We start from the raw sequence: 22,385 nt of genomic DNA, 5'->3' as shown, positions 1-22,385 counted from the left end.
ATCAGAGTCGCTAAAAATAACTGCCTATTGTCTTACCTCTGACACTGCTGAGGGATGTGACACTTACCCGGAGGAAACCAGAAAGGCAGACAGACATCCAGTTTGTGAGGAGTTTTTCGACCACGGACTCCGTGCGTCTCAGCATGAGTTTAGGTTGTATGTTGCTAGACTGTTCCATCAAGTCCCTGGTCAGCACCTCCAGGATGCTGGTCAGGTAGACCAGCTTGGTTTGCAGTGCAATGGTCAGGAAGGAGGCAAACAGACACCTGTTGAAAAAGAGAGCTGGGTGAACTATGGACTGCAGGCCTGGCTGGACACTGATGGGAGTTGCCATGGAAGCTCACTGGCAGGGCAGGGCAGGGCAGGGAAGGACAGGGCAGGGAAGGTCAGGGCAGGACAGGACAGCGGAGGGCAGGGCAGAGAGCTGTCCTGATGGGTTGGGAGCTTTTTTTTTTTAATGTTTAGATTCTAACCACTTCTATCTCTAGAACCTTTTCTGTGTTTTCAGCATTTAAACTAGAGTGGTAACAAGAAGTGAGTCTTCCAAAGTTTCAGGATGTTTTAAAAATAAAAAATAACACTTCTGCTTTTTGATTAAGAATTTATGTGCCGGGTGCAGTGGCTCACACCTGTAATCCCAACACTTTGGGAGTCTGAGGCAGGTGGATTACCTGAGATCAGGAGTTCGAGACCAGCCTGGCCAATGTGGTGAAACCCTGTCTCTACTAAAAATACAAAAATTATCCAGGTGTGGTGGCACGCTTCTGTGATCCCAGCTACTGGGGAGACTGAGGCAGGAGAATTGCTTGAACCCGGGAGGTGGAGGTTGCAGTGAGCCAAGGTTGTGTCATTGCACTTCAACCTGGGCAACAGCACAAGACTCCGTCTTGAAAGGAAAAAAAAAGAATTTATGTGGGGTTTTTTTTTGTGTTGGGGTTTTTCAGGGTTACCTGGTAGTGGGCGGGTTATGTGTGTGTCTTCAGAATAGACTCTGTTGGGAGCTGGGGGCAGGGGGCTGAAGCAGCAGGATCACTTGAGCCCAGGTTTTGAATTCAGCCTCAGCAACACAGTGAAACCCTGTCTCAACATTAAAAAAAAGAAAAAGGGCTTGGCATAGTGGCTTATGCTTGTAATCCTTGCAGAAGGGGTACTGTGTGAGGTCAGGAGTTTGAGACCAGCCTGGGCAATATAGCAAGACCCCATCTCTACCACAACAACAAAAACAATACATTAGCTGGGTGTGGTGGCATGCGCCTGTAGTTCCAGCTACTTGGGGAGGCTGAGGCAAGAGGACAGCTTGAGCCCAGGAGGTTGAGGCTGCAGTGAGCTATGATCCCACACTTCAGCCTGGGCCACAGAGACTCCAACAAAAAACAAAAAACTGTGTTGGGGTGGTGTGATCTAACACAGAGATAAGGCCACATAAACTCTCAATCAAATAGCCTTTGGAAAAGTCCATGTGAGATCTCAAGATATCAAGTTCAGATAGTGGTTCGGAAATAAAATACGAGACTTAGGTTTGATTTCCCTTTTTTTTTTTTTTTTTTTTTTTTTTTTTTATTTTTTTTTTTTTTTTTTTTTTTTTTTTGTAGAGACAAGTTTTTGCTATGTTGGTCAGTCTGGTGTTGAACTCCTATCCTTAAGTGATCTGCCCACCCTGGCCTCCCAAAAATGCTGGGATTACAGGCATAAGCCACCATACCCGGCCTGATTTTCTCTTCTTAAAGGCTTTGAAAACATCAAAACATGGACTAATACCTGTCCTTCACTGAAAAGTTCTTCTGCTTTTCAAGGGTGTGGATGACAGTAACAAGAAAGCTTTTATTACAGATTAGGGCATCCAAAGCTGTGAGGCTTTCATTCTTGTCACTGGCGTCTCTGCTCTGAAAAAAAGAAAAAGAAATATAGTGTAATACAAAATCACGCACAAGTTTAAAGTTAGAAAGTAGCTCCACAATGGGTTCTCCAAGACAATGAATTATTTAATATTGAATTCATGATCCCAAAAAACCCACAATAAAAATTCAAACTAATAATAATGGAGATGATAATGAAGATGATAACACTATGAACATCAGCAGTCACTGGGCTAAAAATGAAAACGCAGAGACTTACATGCATATCTTCAGTGAAGATGTGAGTGAAGCCACCTGACTGAGAGGAAGGAGACACTTTTATTATTCATAACATCCAAAGGAAATGAAGAGTGTATTTTTGTTATAATACCGAAGTCCGTTTTTTAATAAAGTAGAGACACTATTTGCTAATCTGAAGAGCCTCTGGTTTGTGGTGGCTGCGTATTCTCTAATACACAAATAATTATTCAGCCCTCAAGAAATGCCACTGAATTCTGAAAGCCTCTAAGAAGAAGAATTATCATGGCATCAGTCTCAGTTTTGGTAGGTGGTGGTATCGCCTCACATTTTAGAAGAAATGATTTAAAGAAGGGGCCATTGATGGAGATTGGGTGCAAATGTCAGACCACCGTTCAAGCAATTCACCTTCTAAAGATAAAGACTAAATTCTGTTGCTAAGTTTTACAAGTCTTAGCTAAGTGGCATCTACTATTTCAATGCACAATGGTATTGAAGACAGGGGTAGTTAACAGCGTACAATCTGGACCAGACTACTTGGGTTCCAGTCCTGGCTTTAATCACATACTGGTCACATGACTTGGGATGTGTTCTTAACCTCTCTGTGTCTGACTTGCCTCTTCTCTGAAATGGGGACAATAATGGTTCCCACCTGAGAGGTTTAGTGTGAAAATAAAATGGGTTCCGAGTAAGTGCCCCGTGTCAGTTATTATTGGTTTTATTCCTAATTTATAGAAAACTAGAGACCGCAATGCTATTACCCATTGGTTTCTAAATGCTAGGTAGCTCTGGAATATAAACTTCAAAATGTGAGGGTGTGTAGTACATCAAAAATCTTATTACAATTAATGGTTAAACTTTAAAAGTATGTTAAGCAATACTTTGAGTCAACAGAATGAGATGCTAAACTCAAAACATTCAGGTTTTTCTTCTTTTTTGACAATAGTTGAAACTTTGACCTAATTTTGTATCTTGTGAAGTAAAATTCTTCTGTAAAGAATTTTGCTTCATAGTTTCAAATTTGCTAGCCCAAGCAAAAGACCTGAAACTATTTTGGCCATATCCTCCCCTAGTAAAAAGCAAAAAAAACCCAAAACAACAACAACAACAACAACAACAAACCCAGACCCTAGGTTTGCATTTTCTAGTTCTTAATATTTTTCTGCTGAACCAACTTCATGTAAATGGACAAGGGAAACAGGTGGATTCTTAACCTTAAATACAAAAACGCTCTTCAAGCAATTCTGCTTACCCTTATTTCTTCTCCTATTTTATGCGAAGCAAAGAAGAGTCAATATAATAAAAAGCAAGGCTTTAAAAGCCAACAGGCAGAGCAAAGAACCTTGGCCTCCTTTGAGAACCTACCAGCTCCTCTGGATTTTGCCTGTTGCTTTCTTGTAGGTGCGGATCACCCAATTCCTCCCCCCTGTGCCCCCCAACCTCCAGGCCTAGAAGATTTGGCTTCCGATCAATCCATAAAGAGCCTGATTAATACCAGGACTTATCTGCAGCCTGGAATGCATTTCAAGTGGCACTGTCTTCTTAGGGTGTGTTTCCCTGTTCTATCTTTTCTTAATTATTATAAATTCAATTTTGACTTAGATCTTCTTGAAAGGCTTCTGACAAATTTATGCAGGCTTTCTACTGGGTTCTCTCCTTTAAACAACTTCTGACTTCAATTTTTATGGTTTTCCCAGTTGCTTTTCAACGTTATACATAACACCAAGTTAAATCAGTTTGGCTCCTTTGCAACTATCTCTCCTATCCTAAAATAAGGTAGCATTGTTCCTGGGATTTTATTTTATTTTATTTTTTGAAACATTCAACTTGCAACAGTGTTCCTTTACGTTCATTACTCTATCTTGTTCTTGATTACCAAATATAGAAGATAACATTTCTTTTTTCAGTCCACAGATTACTCTATTCAGCACTCAAGGGCAATCATTAACTGTAAAAGCCCACACAGCATTCATGTTGATAGTCAAAAATCTCCGTTATTTTATTGCTTTTAAATTCTTAATGGGGATCTCAGATAGCTCGGAAATAGGACTTGTGATGCAACCTTTGCGGAGGCCGTGCAGAGTCATCCTGATTCGGGGAATTGAATTCCCCCTCCCCAGGCGGTGTTCTGCCATAGAAATGGATGAGGTGGCAAATGGCAGGTCTCAGTGCCTGGTACTCTTGGAGGGTAAGTTAAGGGAAACCTCACCAGCACAAAAAGCTGAAGTCTTGTTTACGGCCTTCTTGATTTATAACACTGAGGCTTGGACCAAAAAAAATATGGCAGGTATTTTATGGAGGCATTCCAACCTCCAGACCCTGCATTACATATTGTGGTGTCCGCTTCTAGAATTATAGAGAAGCTGGAAACTGCTTACTGTGTGTGTCTGGGTTTCTGAACTCTAGGCTTCTGGCCAGTTTTTGCAGAGAAGCTTCTGGTAAGGTAATACAAACTCTCCTTTGGCCTGGAGAGATTTCAGCCATTGCTTAGAAGTCTAGATTGAAATGCGATCATTGGTATTGATGTGTTTAAGAGGTTGGGCCTCTATGTGGTCATCAGACCGAAAAAAAAAAAACAAAAAGGCAATATGGCGGAGCTGGGGTACCAGGACGTGCTGGTGACAATGCAAAGGATGAGTGTACCTCGCCAAAGACTTGGGAGGGTACATGGAGAGGGCTGAGTGAGTGGGTGAGAAAATGGAGGCGTGAAAACATAGGTAAGACCAGCAACCCAAAGGGTTAAGTAGATGATTCCTCTGAGCCCTAGAACAAATGAATTAAGCAGTTCGTGCACCTACGTCTACCAAATGAGGATGACACAAACTGTGCAGCTAAAGAAAAACCACTGAAGAGAACCCTAAGAACTCTACATGGCTAAAATGCCTGTTTTCAACTCCAGTTCCATCCATGTCTACTTTCTTTCCTTTTGACCGGTGGTATTTTTCCTTTCCAATTGAGAAGTAATAGTGAATAATCTAGTTGCTGCAATGTAAGTCATGCAGATAAACACAACAAATTGGCTAGCTCACAATTTATTGATTTTTAAATAAACTAGCTCACTTCCCAGCTACACGTTCAGTTCTACATTGGGAGTAAAGGAAAGCAAAATCATCACTCTGAGCTTCTGTCCCTCCTAGGTTTTTGTTACTGGATTAAGAGTAATCACCAGTGACCCATCACTGCTTTATACCCTAATCAATGCAATTAATAATTACCCTCCTCCCTGCTCGGCTCAAACTTAAGCCATTATTTTGTACCAAGCACATTATCTATAGTTGCCTTGGAAGCAAACACTCATTTTGACAAAAGCAACAAGCAGCTTCATTATTATTCAAGACTCAACCTTAGGAATATGATCAATGCTCTCTTACCTCGGGGAAGAAAGTTCTCAGAGCAAAATGTTTGTAGTCAAGGAAGGGAACAGTTCCAAAACTATCCACCACATCCAATTTATCCATCTGCAGCTCAGCAAAGCCTGCAAAACAGAATCCCAAGAGCAGTATTTTAACTCAGCAAACAATGGATAAGATCTTCTGGTGTTTTGTCTAACACAGAGTATGACCTTGGTTTTCATTAAAGAAGAAACAATAGATAATGACTTGTTTGGCTGCAGAGAAGAGCTGAAATAAAACACAAAGCCAGGCCCAGGCCCTGCTGTCCTGTTGTCTTCTGTCATACAAACAGTTCTCATTACTGTGGCCACCTCCATGTAAGGGCAAAAAATAAAAATATAAATATAACAGCCTTGTTTTTCTACAAATACAATTTTGGAGCCTACCGTCACGTATCTCTTTCCGGAGCTCGCTTTCCAGCAATTCTAGTTGTTGACTCTGTTTGCGACTCAGCTCCTTCGATTTGTGCCTGGTCACCCCCACGGCCGCTAAGAGACAGGGATGGGCATCAGAGGGACATGTTAACTCAAAAATAAAAAATGAAAACAAAGAGCAAACTTTACAGCTCTTAAAAAACCAAAACCAAAACATAGAGGGACAGAGAGCAAGAGCTAGAATGAGACTAGAACATAGCATTAAAGAGCTGGATCTTATAAAAAAGAAAACTTCCCAGTGAGGGGTCACTCTAAAGAGGAAGATGCTAAAATGCAACAGAGAAAAAACAAAGCCTTACTCATTTTACAAGTGAAAGCTAAACCAAATAACCTTCACTTATAGCCAAAGATCCCAGTGGCTGAAACGTAATGAAACAAGCCAAGATTCCCCACAGCTGCAGCCACTTGCGTCGTTCCATAGTTTCTGAATGTTTGTAAGCATCCCTGGAGAAATAAAGTTGTGCTGCAAGTGCAGAAAGGAACTGCAGATCCATAGTTGACTACATGAGCCAAGCCTGCATACAGCTAATGGGGTGACATGATGAGCGAGCCACAGGGAACTCTGTATCTCCATATTGCCTTGAACTGTGCGGCAGAGGCCGTAAACCGACCCAATTCGGTGCTTGGGTCCACGTGTGACCTGGGTTAAGTTCCTCAGCGTCTCTGTGCCTGACTGCCTTCTCTCTAAGAGTGCCTGTCTCACTATGATGCTGGGAGGATGAAAAGAAGTAGCTCACAGAAAGCATTAAGAACAGATTATTTAAAAGTATAGGTATTCAACAACCAACCATCGTTACTATTCTCGGAAGCTTCTCCTCACTTAGACAAATTACAGCCAGGTGCGGTGGCTCACGTCTGTAATTCCAGCACTTTGAGAGGCTGAGATGGGAGCATGGCTTGAGGCCAGGGGGGTTTGAGATCAGCCTGGGCAACAGAGAAAGACCCTGCTTCTACAAAAAATAGTTAGCTGGGTGTGATGGCACATGCCTGGAGTCCCAGCTACTTGGGAGGCTGAGGTAAGAGGATCGTTTGAGCCTGTGAGGTCAAGGCTGCGGTGAGCTGTGATTCTGTCACTGCACTCAGCCTGGGCAAACCAGTGAGACCCTTTTTTAAAAAAAAAAAAAAAAGGAAAGAAACAAATGACATAATAGAGGAGCTCTGCTACCAACAGGTCTAAATGATGCTAGAGGAAACATACGTTTCTTCACTGGACTACTTCATAAAGCCAACAGTCTTAACATGCATTGTGCATATCTAAGAAAGGGTGGTATATGTAGTGATTCCCAAACTTACTTGACCATGGAACCCATTTTTCCAGGAGCATCGCTTGGGAGCATTGTTCCTCAGGCCTCAGTTTGAGCAACACTGGCTTGTGCACGCAAAGGCTCATTTTCTATAGCTCCAGAGACTTGCACAGTTATCAGCAACATAACAGGTGCTCGATGAACATAAGGTAAATAGATGCAGCGATGAATGAATGAATAGATGAGTGTATGGAAGGAGACACTGGCAATGCCTCTACTAGCCCTCAATTTCAGAAGGGCAATACCTACGTTAAATCAAGAACTACGAAGTGCTATTTGTTGGTGGAGAAGAGTTCCTTTTTCAAAGAAGGGTCAGAGGAAATAGACTTGAAGTGACAAACAGCTCAGAACCAGAGTCGCAAACGAAATAGCTGCAGAAATCAGGTATATACATGAGTTAAATGGCCTGGATGGAGACAATATGGAGTGGTGGCAACTGTGGTCAAAACTCAGGGAGCACATTCCCTCTCTCAAGGGCATAGCTGCCACTCAGCTCTAATAAACTGATGCTACAGAAAAATTGGGATCCAATGATCTGAATCTTTCACATTTTCAAGAGACGTTTCAAAATGTGAATCACTAGTAAGCTACTTAATGGTTTTAGAAAATGCTACATGGGTGAAACAAACATATTGGCAGGCCAGATTTAGCCAGTGAGCAACCACCACGGGCTCACTGTGTGTGGATGAGCCTGGGACCACCTTAAGAGATGACACAGATCACACTTCTGTTTTTTTAAAAAAGATTTATTTTTTTAGACACATGGCCTCACTCTGTTGTCCAGGCTGGCATGCAGCAGCATGATCATAGCTCACTGTTACCTCAAACTCATAGGCTTATACAATCCTCCTGCCTCGGCCTCCCAAGTGTTGGAACTAAAGGCATGTGCCACTATGCCCAGGCATGACCACACTTCCAGAGTGTGGTTCTTCCCAGAAAAATCAAGGCTGGGATGAGACTGCGGTGGCAGATGGCAGGGTGATCAGGATGAAATAACCAAGTCCAGGGAGCCCCAAATCCCAGAGAAGTTCTTAGGGAATGATATAAATGAACGTTTGTATCACAATTTGAAGGAATGGAGAAAAAAAGTTGATTATATCCCTCAAATCCCAAGATACTATCTATGTAACCCAGTCTTCTATTAACGAAGCATCCTTAAAAAAAATTTTTTTGTTGTTTATTTCCTTGCGTTTTTTTTGTTTTTGTTTTTGTTTTTCTTTGAGATGGAGTCTTGCCCTGTCGCCCAGGCTGGAGTGCAGTGGTGTGATCTCGGCTCACCGCAACCTCAGCCTTCTGGGTTCAAGCAATTCTCCCTGCCTTAGCATCCTGAGTAGCTGGGATTACAGGCGCCTGCCACCATGCCCAGCTAATTTTTGTATTTTTAGTGGAGATGGGGTTTCATCACGTTGGCCAGGCTGATCTCCAACTCCTGACCTCAGGTGATCTCCCTTCGTCAGCCTCCCAAAGTGCTGGGATTATAGACGTGAACCACTGCACCCGGTCAAAGGAAATGTTTAGAAAGACCTCAGTGTGTACCTATTATTTGTTTCCCAAAGTTTTGATTTGGGTTTTCACCCATTTATATTGAATTGAAGCAAACAGCCCCTGAAAGCTGAAAGTCTGCCTGCCTGGAGAGAGTCCCCAGGGAATAATTTCTCTGACAAAATTAAACAGGGCACTTACCAAAAATGACAATCACTAGCAAGACAGGGAGCACAATCAGAAAATACCACGTGGAAGGAACTGACTCCTGCTCCACGTAGAGCTCCAGGTTTCCCAGCTTGACCTGATAGGACAAAGAATGTCATTAGACCCAATCAAGTTGGGTGCTGCATTTATTTACATCGTTTCCCGCCTAAAATGGTTTCATAATACAAAAATAAGCAGTGAGCTGGGTAGGATATCTGAGTTCAACTCTCTTCTCTGTGGCAGATTAGCTATGTGTCCTTGGGCGAATCCAGAATATTCACTGTGCCTCAGTTTCCTGAAATGTCAGTTGACATGTGCCAGACTAGACCCTCAGAGTCTTAACTTTGGCCCTCTTTGCTCTGGGGGTTTTCAGTTGCAGGAGTGGGGGCAATAAAGAGGCAGGAGCCTGTGGGTGAGAAGCCCCCTACCCTTTATTCTAAGAAGAAACTCAGCTTTTATCTTTTTTACACCTTGTGTTCTTGGCAGGCTTATTTTGTTTTTGTTTTAGAGACAGGGTCTCGCTCTGCTGCCCAGGCTGGAATGCCGTGGCATGATCATAGCTCACTGTAGCCTTGAACTCGTGGGCTCAAGTGATCCTCCCGCCTCAGCCTCCCAAGTAGCTGGAACTATAGGTGCACACCACCACACCTGGCTAATTTTTAAATTTTGTGTAGAGACAGGGTCTCGCTATGTTGCCCAGTCTGGTCTTGAACTCCTGAACTCAAGCGATCCTCCCAGCTTAGCCTCTCAAAGTGCTGGGATTATAGGTGTGAGCCACTGTACCTGGCATCCTATTTTGAATAAAACATTCTGTGGCAAAAACCAGTTTGGCAGTGCTGATCAGATCATCCCTGATGGGTTTTTCCAGTTTTAGCATTTTTTATTATAAATATTTTGTGAAACTTGTCAAGGGGAAAACCCTACATGCAGTTTAATTATTTCATTGATGTACAGACAAGTATTAAGGTGTGTTTCCATCCTTGGACCCATGCTGCCCCCGTGGAGGCATCTGAGCACAGCGGCTGGAGGCTGGATTTGGACCCGGACAGCTGAAGCTCTCCACCCCAGCTCTGCCACCTGCTCTGTTTCTCAGCTGCAGAATCCTGCATTAGGCATGCACATCCAGGCCTTTTCCTAATCTCTGAAATGGGATGTTGAGAGCGCCTCTTGGTAGGCTGTCATGATGACTAACTGCACAACACCATTTAAATAGCTCATGGCGCCCTCCTCTAAACTCTCCCATGGCTTCCCCAGCCCACAAGCCAAGCCCTTGCCATGGCCCACAAGGTCCTAATCAGCTCCTGTTCTCTCTGTGAACTCTCTAGCCTCGGAAGACTCTGCTCTGCTCCCTCCACTCCAGCCACACTGGCCTCCTTGCTGCTCTTCAAACACACCAGGCAGCCTCCGGCCTTAGGACCTTTGCATCCTCTGCTCCCTCTGCCTAGAACGTTTTAACTCAGAGAGCCCATGCCTTGTTCCCCCTCCTCCTTATACAGGTGTCACCTTCACAGGCAGGCCTTTTCTGGTCACCATTGCAAAACCTGCAGCATGGCCCCCACATGCTCCTATTCCCAGCCCCCCCAGTTGCTTTTTTTCTCCATAGCAACTGCCACCAAGTAACACAATTTTTATTTATATTCTTCACACCGTGTCTCTTTAGGGAACCTCCATAAAGGCAGATGTTTTTGTCTGTTTTCTTCTCTGTTCTGCCCCCATCACGGCACAGGCTCTCAGGAGCTATGTCCTGAATGATGAAGAATGCCAGCATTTGCTCTTCTCAACAGGAAAGGTGGGAACACTGTGAGATGAGCTGTTGTTCCATTTTTTTAGAGAGACAGGGTCTCACCATGTTGCCCAGACCTCCGACGGTTCAAGTGATCCTCTTGCTTCGGCTTCCCAAAGTGCTGGCATTATAGGCATGACTTGCCTCTCCCAGCCTAGTTATTCCTGATTTAAAACTTATTATTGGCTGGGTGTGGTGGCTCACACCTGTAATGCCAGCACTTTGGGAGGCTAAGCCAGGCAGATCACTTGAGACCAGCCTGGCCAACACAGTGAAACCCCATCTCTACCAAAAATAGAAAAAATTAGCTGGGCGTGGTGGCATGTGCTTGCAATCCCAGCTACATGACAGGCTGAGGCATGAGAATTGCTTAAAACTGGGAGGCTGAGGTTGCCGTGAGCCGAGATTGCACCACTGCACTCCTGCCTGGGCGACAGAGTGAAACTCTGTCTAAAAAAATAAATAAATAAAACTTATTATTACCCTCATTTACCATACAGATGGACAAAGAGAAGCTCAGGAAGGTCAAGTGACTTACATAAGGCCACAGAGCTATTAACGGGTGCCACTGGGACACAAACACATTTTTGGTTTTGCCTTCCAGTCTGAAGTTTGTTTTTCTGTTGTTTGTTTTTGAGACAGAGTCTTGCTCTGTTGCCAGGCTGGAGTGTAGTGGAGCGATCTCAGCCCCCTGCAACCTCCACCTCCCTGGTTCAAGTGATTCCCCTGCCTCGGCCTCCTGAGTAGCTGGGACTACAGGCGCACGCCACCACGCCCAGCGAATTTTTGTAGTTTTAGTAGAGAAGGGGTTTCACCATGTCGGCCAGGATGGCCTCAATCTCTTGACCTCATGATCTGCCCGCCTCAGCCTCCCAAAGTGCTGGGATTACAGGCGTGAGCCACGCCACCTGGCTGAAGTTCTTTTTCATTGTCTTTTATCCAATTATTTATGATGATAGATCAAAGAGGATTTTTCAATGTAGGCTATACAGAGCCTCATATGGCATGAACACTGTAAAGGGTGACTTCTAATATGTTTCCCTTCTCAGTGGTCTCACATCTTTACTGTGGGACATAAATATAGCATGGACAGGCCCCCCAAACATGTCTGGGGAAAGATTAATCACAGAAAGTATGACTTCATGGTGAAGGAAGCAGCCCATGAGCCAGAGATTATTTGGTCTCCATCTGATTCTAATGCTACCCTGAGTGCGCTGAAGAGGGCCTTGTTTGTTTTGGGTTTCCACTAAGACATGTCACCTCTGCATTTAAGAAAAGAGTGGCAGCTCATTTGTCAATGGGTCTGGAGATTTTGCTTGCAGATGCTACTGTATAAATGTATGGCTGGAACAAAAGCTATCAAGACTCATTAGGATTACAGACAATGGTGCGTCCAACACTTTGACATTCAAACAGGCCCAGGGATGGATTCAGCCAGCTATTTTGGAGCTAATCTGCCTGGGCTTGCAGTACCAGCTTTGTTTATTTAAAGTGAGGATCTGAAGATCTATGAAAGATTCCATTCCGGTCTCTGGTTTAGCCAAGGAATTATCACAAAAATCAGGGAAAGACAGCAGGTGGGACTGCCAGGTCACTTACACGAACTTTCTTAGAAGAGTTGGCAATGGTGCTTGCAGTCTTGATGCCCTTAATTTTGCAAAGGATGGTGGTGAGATCTTGGTTTCTAGTAATATTTTCAAAACTGCAATCTAATTGCCCATTTTCCCCATGGAAGAGAGTAATTTCAATGTCATTCTTGGAAATGTTGAAGTTATCATTTTCTTTCTATGAAGAACAAAATGAAGATGGAGAAATCAGAGCACGTGTGGGAACTCACAAGCATAAACACACCTTTCCAGTCGAGGCGGCGGGGCGACGTCCCACCCAGGAAAAAAAAAAAGAAGCATACTTGAATTTTCACTTCCAGTTCTGTGTCCACCTCGGATTCTACCCGATACCCTGTGAATTTGGGGTCCTCCTGATACTGCAGGGTTCCACAATCCAAGTAGGTGTCTTGTACTTTCAGTTTCACAGTGACATTTGTACGCACTTTTGAACTCTTTAAACTGGGGGCTAAAAACCCGCAGTAAGTCGCCACACAATATTCAGAGACCTGGAAGAAAAGAAAAGAACATTTTAGCAAGTTTGTTAATGAATCCCAGCTCTGGTCGCTGAGAGCTAAGTGACCTGAGCAACTTAACTTCTTGGTGCTTCCGTTTCCTCATCTGTAATATGGGGTCAGCAATACTATCTCCCTCACAGGATTGACTTAATCCTGCATTACATTAAATGAGCGCTATATTAAATGAGATTATTCATGCTTAGAACAGGGACTGGCATACAGTAAGCATTCAAAAAATGCTAGTTAATATTATGATTAATATCATGAGTGACAAGGAAAGCAGCTGGAAGGTCATGCCATGGGAAGAGAGACCAGGCTGAAAGCAGTAGGTTAGGGAAAGGAGAAGATTCTGACCCAAGGGGCTTAGGTGTCTTTGGAGTCAGCCTGTCTGAGTCCTGAGAAACCACGAGAAAAGAAAAGTGTCCAATCCCTCAGCAAGGGCCAGCTCCTGAAGCGCTCGCTGCCGCTGAATCACTCTTTGTTGGGGAACCTCCTGCAGGGCCTCAGCAGAAGTCACTAGCCACAAAGAGGAAAAGGCTTTCAGGCTAACAGAAAACAAAAGTAAAAGGAACAAGGCATCCCCCATGAAATGAAGAGCATGAGAATGGAAAACAATGCAGAAAAGGTGGCCCGATTTACAGGCTTATTAGTTTTTTTAAAAAGACAACATAAGTAGGCGGGGCATAGTGGTTCATGCCTGTAATCCCAGCACTTTGGGAGACTGAGAGAGGGGGATCACTTGAACCCAGGAGTTGGAGATCAGCCTAGGTAACATAGCGAGACCCTGTCTCTATTTAAAAAAAATAATAAAATGTAAAAAGTAAGTAAATACATAAATATTTTGTCCTGTTTAGGTGCAGCAATACTATCTCCCTCCCAGGCAGAGAAGGCTGGTGGGTTAAGGGAGCATGGCAAGCATTCTAAAGAAAACCAATCATAACTCATAAAAAGAAATCTGTCAGGTGGGGAAAACTGTTTTTCCCCACCCCTGCCCCCGCCACCCCGAGATGCTAGAGTATAAAAAAGATAATAGGAAGAGGCAGTTGGTGGGAAAATCTGATGTAAAGAGCTGAGATATGGACAAGCCTGACCTTCCGACCTTCCTTCCCCTTCACATCTTTCCAAACTATAGCCCCCACTCACATTTCTGTCCACAGGATGAAAACCACGGTCTCTACTGACTCCGCAGCCTTCACTCCTAGCAGGCTGGCTTTTTACTGAAGATGCCTTCTAGAAGGATTGCCGGCGAGAGGATCACTCAACCTCATGATCCTCAAGACTCTACAGTTCCTTACTCGTGAGCAGCTCCCACCATGCCATTTGCTCTTCTCTGGTTTCTGAGCACCTTCTCGGTTACCTTCACTGCCCCATCCTGCTGTCTTTCAGTCCTTAAAATGAAGCCACCTACCAGTCCTTGGTGCTCTCACTCCCATGATGTCACCCCCACACCCCTTTTAGTGATATGCTGTAAAGACAAGCTGGTCATCTTGAGTGTCACCACACCCCAGCCCTTAAGACCTGCTCTGCTCACCAGAGCCTGAAGGACCTGCTGTCAGCCAGGAGAGACTGCGGACGTCTCAGACACACCTGCACTGGCATGAGCATCCTCACTGGGCTCCCAGCCTTTCTTCAGTCCCTGCCTCTCCAAGCCCAGCTGTGCACCATTGCCAAAATAATAACCGCCCGGCAGGAGTTTCCCCAACAAAGAGCGATTCAGCGGCGACGAGCTCTTCAGGAGCTGGCCCCTGCTGGGGGTTACACGCTCTTCTTTTCTCGTGGTTTCCCAGCGCTCAGACAGGACACCGAAGCCCTTTGGGTCAGAATCCCCCCTTTCCCTAGCCTCCTCTTTCTGCACAGTCTCTTTTCCCATGGAGAAACTCTGACTGCTTTCCTGTCACTAACTGTCTGGGTCCACTCGCCTTACAGTGTAAGTCCAGTGCCCCTAGACAGATGTCACTCCCTGCCCAGAGATCTTCAGTGGCTCCCTGCTACCTACAGAATTAAGGGCAAAGTTTTCAGTCTGACACCGCCTTTTGTTGCCCCAGCTCAGCTTTACAGCTATCCTTCTTGCTCATTCCCACCCATCCTCTAGGTTCCCACTGAGCAGGATTGAGTGACATTCCCAGCACAGGCCTGCGAGGCTCTGTCCTCTGTACCTGAACTCGCCTCCCTGCTTCCACCCACCCCACTCCATACTGCAGGCGTCCTTAGTCCCATCCATGCTTCATTTCTCTTTCATGTGAAAACACATGGTGTCTTCTTGGACTCACAGGGTTTCTGAACTGTTAGGGAACCAGAGTACCTAGAACCTGTGACATTCTGTGCTGTCAACTTTTTTTATATTCATTTTATTTTACAGAGATGGGGTCTCACTATGTTGCCTAGGCTGGTCTTGAACTCCTAGCCTCAAGCAATCTTCCTGCCTTGGCCTCCCAAAGTGCTGGGATTGTAATGGTGAGTCACCACGTCCAGCCTCAACTTTCAATCCCCATGTAGATTTGCTGCCTGCCTTCATGAAGGCAATATGACAATCTCACTTAATCTTTTGTCCCTGCACCTGGCAAAATGTTTTGCCTGCAGTAGATGCTCAAAAAATTCAACGTGATTTGGCAACAGCAAGTCGGAGGCAGAGCAAGTCAGTGACAAACTCAGGCAATGCCTCTGGTCAGAGGGTCAAACTATGAGTCATTCAACTTGGAGGCGTTTATACCACGGAGGTGTGGCCTGGAATCACATCCAGTGTGAGGCTTGGAAGTGGCTTTGAACTCTGTCAGCAGGCGAATGTGTGCATGACAAGGCCGTAAGGACGGCCTATAGGAGGCCCCCAGAATTTGGGTCTGAACCCACACTGCTCCCGAGTAGGGAGCCTGTCAGTCTTGGCAGGAAGTGGTCAGGCAGGGCCCCAGAGAGGCAGCCACCTCACAGATCTCATCAAGGAGAGGAAAACGGGGGAAGAAAGAATGGGGAAGGACATTTAGAAGCGTGTATAAGTAGACTTGGAGGTCTGACTTGTATCTGAAATCCCTCATCTCCCCTCTTGGCATCAGAAGCTCCTATCTAGAGCAGCTGTGTCCAACCTTTTGAATGCAAGGACTTTTTTTGCTTATCTGTGGTGGTGGGTATCACGGAAATTATGCACAAACCACTTTTTAACTCATTAGCTATCGTTAGTGTTGGTGTATTTTAGGTGTGGCCCAAGACAGTTCTTCCAACGTGGCCAAAGGAAGCCGAAAGTTTGGACACCCCTGCTCTAGAGGATCCCCACCAGAGGCACTGGTAGGAGGGCTGGGAAGGGTGGAGATCAGGCCTCTGCTATAGTTTCTTCTGTGGGGAGATGAAAGGCAAGAGGGGGTGACATCAGATAGTAGGGATCAAATCAGGTCGAAGAGAAGGAGAAGCATATAACAAGATTCCTGGGACCTTTGCAAGTCATTTAACCTCTGTGAACCCCAACTCTGTCTGCGCAACGGGAACACCGTCACCTACTCTTCACAGAAATGCAATTCTTTATATCACACCTTAACCATTCATGAAGCATTTTCACACATATTCATAAGCATTGTCTCATTAAGGTGACTTGCCACAAATTACATAAAAAGAAAATGTCAGGTCTTATCGTACCAAGTGCATTTCTCTTTCCTCATTGCTGCAACTAGAAATACTCAGCTACAAGGATAAGGTCTTCTTACTTTCATTCTAGCACAGATAGTATATATGATAGCATAGGTAAAAGTTTATAACACCAAAGTCACAGAAATAAAAAATACCCCCAACATAGTACAGTGTGATGAAAATAGGACCATCCTTGAAAACAACTATTATTACAAAGCAGCTGGAGACTTACACTTATGTTTCCTTTAAATTCATGTGAAATGATTAAGTTGTCAATTACATCAAAATTTCTGCCCATCATGGTTATATTTTGACCACCGCTGCAAGGAATAAAAGCAACAATAAGGGGTTCATAGCTAACACACAGGCATTTGCGTTTATGAACAAAGCTATCAATGTATTCATGTTTAATATTAAACTCAATTATGTTTGAGAGCAAATTAATGAATTTTAATTTGAAATACAAGACAGTGTTAGAAATCTTTTAGGTTACCAGCCACAAATTCATGGTTTTCAAGATGCATAAATATAAAAATTCAGGTCAGAACCTATTTTTAATTCTAGGAAAATGCCCAGATTCTTTAATGGAATTTGAATTTTCTTGTGTCATATCGCCACATATAATCAGATCAGGAGCTGTACCTGGAAAAGGTTTCACTAAACAGAATTTTGTTTGATTACTGTTTAATCTATATAAAGATGCTACAGTCTAACCATTTTCAAAATCAAACTCCTAACCTACCAATGATATGTTATTTAGAGAGACAGGAAACCACTTTGGGCAAGGTAAAATTACTGATGACATTAAAAGTGTAAATTCCTATTTGGTATGCCATATAAATAACAGCTACATTCTCTCTCTCTAAAACCAAGCCAAATAACTTCACGTTTCTCAGTGCATACAAGCAAAGCGGTCACTGGGTGTGAAATAAACAGCTGTCTATAGCTCTGTCTGCCCTTGCACCCCTGTTCACAGAGGTCACCAGACATTCATTCTAGGGGATGAGAGCCTGGGTGTGTCAGGTCCAATAGCCATCTGAGCCCCTGATGACAAGACCAGGAGGTGAGGCTGAGCAACCCAATTTGTGTAGGGCAGAGAGAAGACATTGATCCCTGAATCCTCCAGCCACAACAGGGAAGAGCTGAGTTGGCCTCATGCCAGTCTGTAGCCATTACTAGAAAACCAAGCCAAGTGTGCTCTCCCAATGGCCAGCATTTAGAGCCACATTCGTGCTCAAGGCACAGTGACCCAGGAGCAGCCGAGACACAAAGGCTCAGAATGTCATAGGTGACAGGACAGTAAGGAGCCTCTTAGTTTATAGCAAAGCAAGACACTGCAGTGGCTCAGAGCCCAGCCTCCTAGGCCCGGCTGTCTGGGAGGCTGGGTGAGTTGTTCAAACCCTTTTCCTCCCCAAGTTCCCTCATTTGCAAAAGGGACAAGCCATAGCAGATCTCATAAATTTGTTTTATGAGGATTAACCTAGTCAACAGATGAACACACCAGGCACGTGGGGACTGCCACGTCAATGATTCTTTTTATATAGAGAATGGAATTGATCCCAGTGGGGGGATGTCATGGGAGACCCTTGGTTTTGAAATTTCAGTTTCCCTTGTCTTACTGTTATGGACTGAATTCTGTCCCCGTAAAATGTGTATGTTGAAGCTGTAATTCCCACTGCCTCAGAATGGGACTGTATTTGGAGATGGGGGTGGTTACAGAGGTAATGAAGGTTCAATGAGGTCACTGGGGTGGGCCATAATCTAACCCGACTGATGTCCTCATAAAAGGGGAGAATAGGAAAGAGATACAGAAAGAAGACCACGTGAAGACACGGGAGAAGATGACCATCTACAAGCCAAGGTGTAAGGCCTCAGGAGAAACCAGCCTTACCAACACCTTGATTTCAGATGCCTAGGCTGCAGAACTAGGGAGCAATCGGTTTCTGTTGTTTAAGCCACAAAGGCTGTGGCACTTTTTGTCCACCCTAGCAAACTAATATAGCCTCCTCTCACTTGATCTTAGAATATTAAAAGTGATTTTTTTCTTCTCTTCTTTTTTCCTCTTTCTCTTCCCCTCCTTTTTTGCTTTTTTTTTTTTTAACAAAGCTTTGTCTGTAGGTTTATCTAAAGAGTACTTTGAAAATGAGCTTTGTACTGTGTCAGACAAAGAAAATATCTTTAGGATTTTAGTCCTAAAGAGATGTAGGAATAAAAATATTATGAAAGTGCATTTAAATTCAACTAGGGAGAAAGTTTATTGCAGCACTATTCACAATAACCAACACAGGGACTCAACCTAAGTGTCTGTCACTGGATAAATGGATAAAGGAAATGTGGTAGAGATACACAAGGAAGATTATTCAGCCTACAAAAAAAGAATGCGATCCTGTCATTTGCAACAACACAGATGGAACTGCAGGACATTATGTTAAGTGAAATAAGCCAGGCACAGAAAGACAAATAGTGCAGGTTCTCACCCATATGTGAGAGCTGAGAAAGTTGGTCTAATGGAGATAGAGTGTAGAATTATGGATATCAGAGGCTGGGAATGGCAGTGTGGTGGGGGCAGAGAGGGATAAAGAGGGGTTGGTTAATGGCTACAAAAATACAATGAGATAGAATAAGATCTAGTGTTCAGTAGCATAGTAGGGGGTCTATAATTCACAATAATTTGTTGCACATTTAAAAATAGCTAGAAGAGTGGAATTGGAATGTTCCTAACACAAAGGAATGATAAATGCTTGAGGTGATGGATACTCCAATTACCCTGATTTGATGATTACATATTCACTGCATGCTTGTAGAAAAATATCACATGTACCCCATAAACATGTATAAGTATTTTATACCCATGAACATTTAAAAAATAATAATAGTAATAAATACAAGAATTCAAATAGGGAGAGAAATTTTTTTCTTAACATATTGGATTTATCTGGGAGTGTTTATTTAGGAGTTTTCATCTCCCCCTTAGGGAACATCTTGAAAATGCTGATTCTGCTTTTCATTTTGATAGCTCCCAACATATCCCCCAAATAATTCAAAACAGCTTACTCTAAAGTCTATAAAATGAAAGAGGTAAGAAAGAAGCCTTTTACCACAAGCAGGAGGGACACATAGTGAAGAGTGTTATATATCTGTATCAAAAACCTAGGCTAAGGACAAACATTTCAGCTGTGAGTTTCCCAGCAGCCATGGTGAAGAGAGAAAGAAGATGTGCTCATAGCGTTCACGATCAGCATGGGAAGCAAACGCCTTGTCAGGTATGCATTTTTCTAGGAATAAATCCTAAGGGGAACTCTGTGAGAGGAATTTGGAATGACTAGTGTTTCTGAATTGACTTGAATAAAATCAATGACCTTTGTGCATATGACCCTTAACCACAATGAGAGAAAAAGATTATGAATCCAGAAAGTACCTGATCCAGGTGGTAGCTGGAACTATAAGGGAACAATGTGGCAGAGCAATGTAGGATAAGGGCCCCACGGAAGAGCAGTTCCCACCGTCAAACTGGATACACACATCCTTCATCTCTTTCCGGCTTGATGGAAGAGAGAATTTCATGTGGGTGTCATTTAGCACATGGCTAACCTGTATCCTAGAAAGGAGAAGAAAAAGAACTCTCACGTGACACAGACAGAGCACAGTTGATTACCCAAGGTGACACCAGATGAATTTCACTTGAACTACAACACTTCATGAAGGAGCAGAAGAGCTGCAGGAAACTACTGACTCATCAGGGGCCAATGACCCAAGCTGGGTATTATTAGAGGCTGGGTTCCTCTTTCTTTAGTGCATTTTTATCTTTCTTATTTGCATGGCCCTTAGAAGTGGGAGAGGAAAGAGGTGTAACCATTGCCTTTAAAAGTACTAATAGAAAGCGGAACATGAACTGGTGATTACCTTTATTAAGAATTCTGGATAATTCTGTTGAGTATCATGATGGCACTATGCTTATCTGTTAGAGAGATACTGAAGCATTTATGAGTGAAAGGATATGGTGTTTGCTTCTCATCATGCCTCCCACCATGATCCCCCCAAAAACCCCAGATAAAATAGATGAAGCAAGATTGGCAAAATGTTGATAGGTTTTGAAACTGGGAATAGCTACAGAGAGGTTCATGACACTCATCTCTCTTGGATATGTTTGGATTTCCATAATAAAAAGCTTAAGCAAAAAGGCCCTAGTCAAGCACTGAGACGGTAGAACCCAACACCAGGCAGAGATGGGAATTCTGCTGTTCAAAGGGGGTCTCAACCAAGAGCCCAGGCATTTCAGAATCAATCAGCATTGGGACCAACCTGCCCCCTAAGGAGTCTCCAGAATGGGACTTAGTGGGGCTGTCTGGGGTGCTCCTGATGTCCAGCAGAGCTGACCCTTGGCGCCCTTCCCAAGTCAGAGTGAAGCCTTCTCCAGCATTCCCCCTGTCACCAGCAGCTTCCTCTGTGTGTCTACCATGACCCTCTACAGTACAAATCATGAAGCCTGGGCTGCGCCTGAATAGTGCTCAGTCTAATCATGCTACATGAGAATCTATTATTACTACTTAAAGGCCATGTGCACAATGATTAATGCTATCACTAACCCTTTAGGGTAAGGCAAATTCAAAAACATCTGAGTCAGTTGTACTTACACCACCTCAGATACACATATTCAATTTATATTCAGAGCAAAGCTCTAGGAAATCCATCATAAAATGGTTGATCATTAAAATTCGAACTTGTTTATAAATTTTAGAAGAAGAAAGGTGGAAATGTAGGTCATTCCACTACTAGCATTTTTCTCTTTAAAATAATTCCCCATTTTAAAAGTACCACATTAAGAGTTTGGGATTACAGCCTGGACTCAGGTACAGGATTAACTGGGTATTATGTTGACTGCTTGTGAACTTGGGTTCACCACACAGATGTGGTTACCGAAATGCTACATGCAGAAAGGTGTCCTAGTCATTTAATTTAATAACTGCAGTATCTCAAGACACATTCGGAATTAAAATGAGAGCATAAAGAGTCAGAAACAGGGTAATGCTCTGAAAAACTACTTATTTTCCATGAAGTTGATTGCCTTTCTGTGAATACACAGGTGTCTAACTTCACAGATTTCGCTACACAAAATGAAAGAATTTTGCAATCAGGTATTTAGCCAGGATAAACAGCACCAAAAAAAGCTATGTTGCATAGATACAGCCTCTAATGTGTGCTTGATAATGCTGGCAAATAGCAGAATGCAGGCAAGCAACCAATGAGCGGCTTTTTCATCAAGATCACAGATATTCCAAATTTACTGCTATGAGGGGAAGGGGATGGCAGTGATGTGCAGAAAATGAATTAAAGCAGCAAATTCAGTAAATAAGCATGGCAGATTAGAATGCTGTACAAATCTGTTTTAGTAGTTAAAAACCAAAACATCACGCTTCAGCAGATTGTCTTAAATGCATTTCCATGATGAAAATAAGCTTAGTATTATACTCCATGTAGACTGTAACATCTTTTACTTCAAATTAGCCCAAACTTGCACAAGTTAACAAGCAGAAAACTCAAATAATCTGTTGTGTTATTTAATAACTGCAGTTATCACATCTCTCTTTTTTTTTTTGAAGGGGGGGTAGCAATTTGAACAAGGGCATCAGTGAAAATTGAAAATTCTTTCTCCAAGTTTCACCAATGGGATGAGTTGGGAAAAGAAGAGACAGTGGCTGGGTGCAGTGGCTCATGCCTGGAATCCCAGAACTTTGGGAGACTGAGACAGGTGGATCATGAGGTCAGGAGATTGAGACCAACCTGGCCAACATGGTGAAACTCTGTCTCTACTAAAAGACAAAAAAATTAGCTGGGCATGGTGGCGCGCACCTGTAGTCCCAGCTACTTGGGAGGCTGAGACAGGAGGATTGCTTGAACCTGGAAGGCAACGGTTGCACAGTGATCTGAGACCGCGCCATTGCACTCCAGCCTGGCG

At 43.5% G+C, this 22,385-nt stretch overlaps 1 protein-coding gene across 2 annotated transcripts in view; it reads right to left on the bottom strand.

Moving 5' to 3' along the window:
• PLXNC1 (plexin C1) overlaps positions 1-22,385 on the bottom strand; it is a 160,014-nt gene that overhangs the window by 45,716 nt on the left and 91,913 nt on the right. For both annotated transcript variants that reach the window (XM_017548650.2, XM_037745770.1), the window contains exons 11-20: positions 19,848-20,027; positions 16,662-16,749; positions 12,605-12,808; positions 12,295-12,480; positions 8,907-9,009; positions 5,872-5,973; positions 5,465-5,568; positions 2,116-2,154; positions 1,759-1,883; positions 68-266 (exon numbers count right to left, since the gene is read on the bottom strand). In XM_017548650.2, coding sequence (XP_017404139.1) covers positions 68-266; positions 1,759-1,883; positions 2,116-2,154; positions 5,465-5,568; positions 5,872-5,973; positions 8,907-9,009; positions 12,295-12,480; positions 12,605-12,808; positions 16,662-16,749; positions 19,848-20,027 — 1,330 coding nt within the window. The remainder of the gene's footprint in view (positions 1-67; positions 267-1,758; positions 1,884-2,115; positions 2,155-5,464; positions 5,569-5,871; positions 5,974-8,906; positions 9,010-12,294; positions 12,481-12,604; positions 12,809-16,661; positions 16,750-19,847; positions 20,028-22,385) is intronic.

Source organism: Cebus imitator, unplaced genomic scaffold, assembly GCF_001604975.1.
Source record: "Cebus imitator isolate Cc_AM_T3 unplaced genomic scaffold, Cebus_imitator-1.0 Scaffold212, whole genome shotgun sequence".
Classification (NCBI taxonomy): domain Eukaryota; kingdom Metazoa; phylum Chordata; class Mammalia; order Primates; family Cebidae; genus Cebus; species Cebus imitator.
This window is presented reverse-complemented; position numbering and strand designations above follow the sequence as displayed.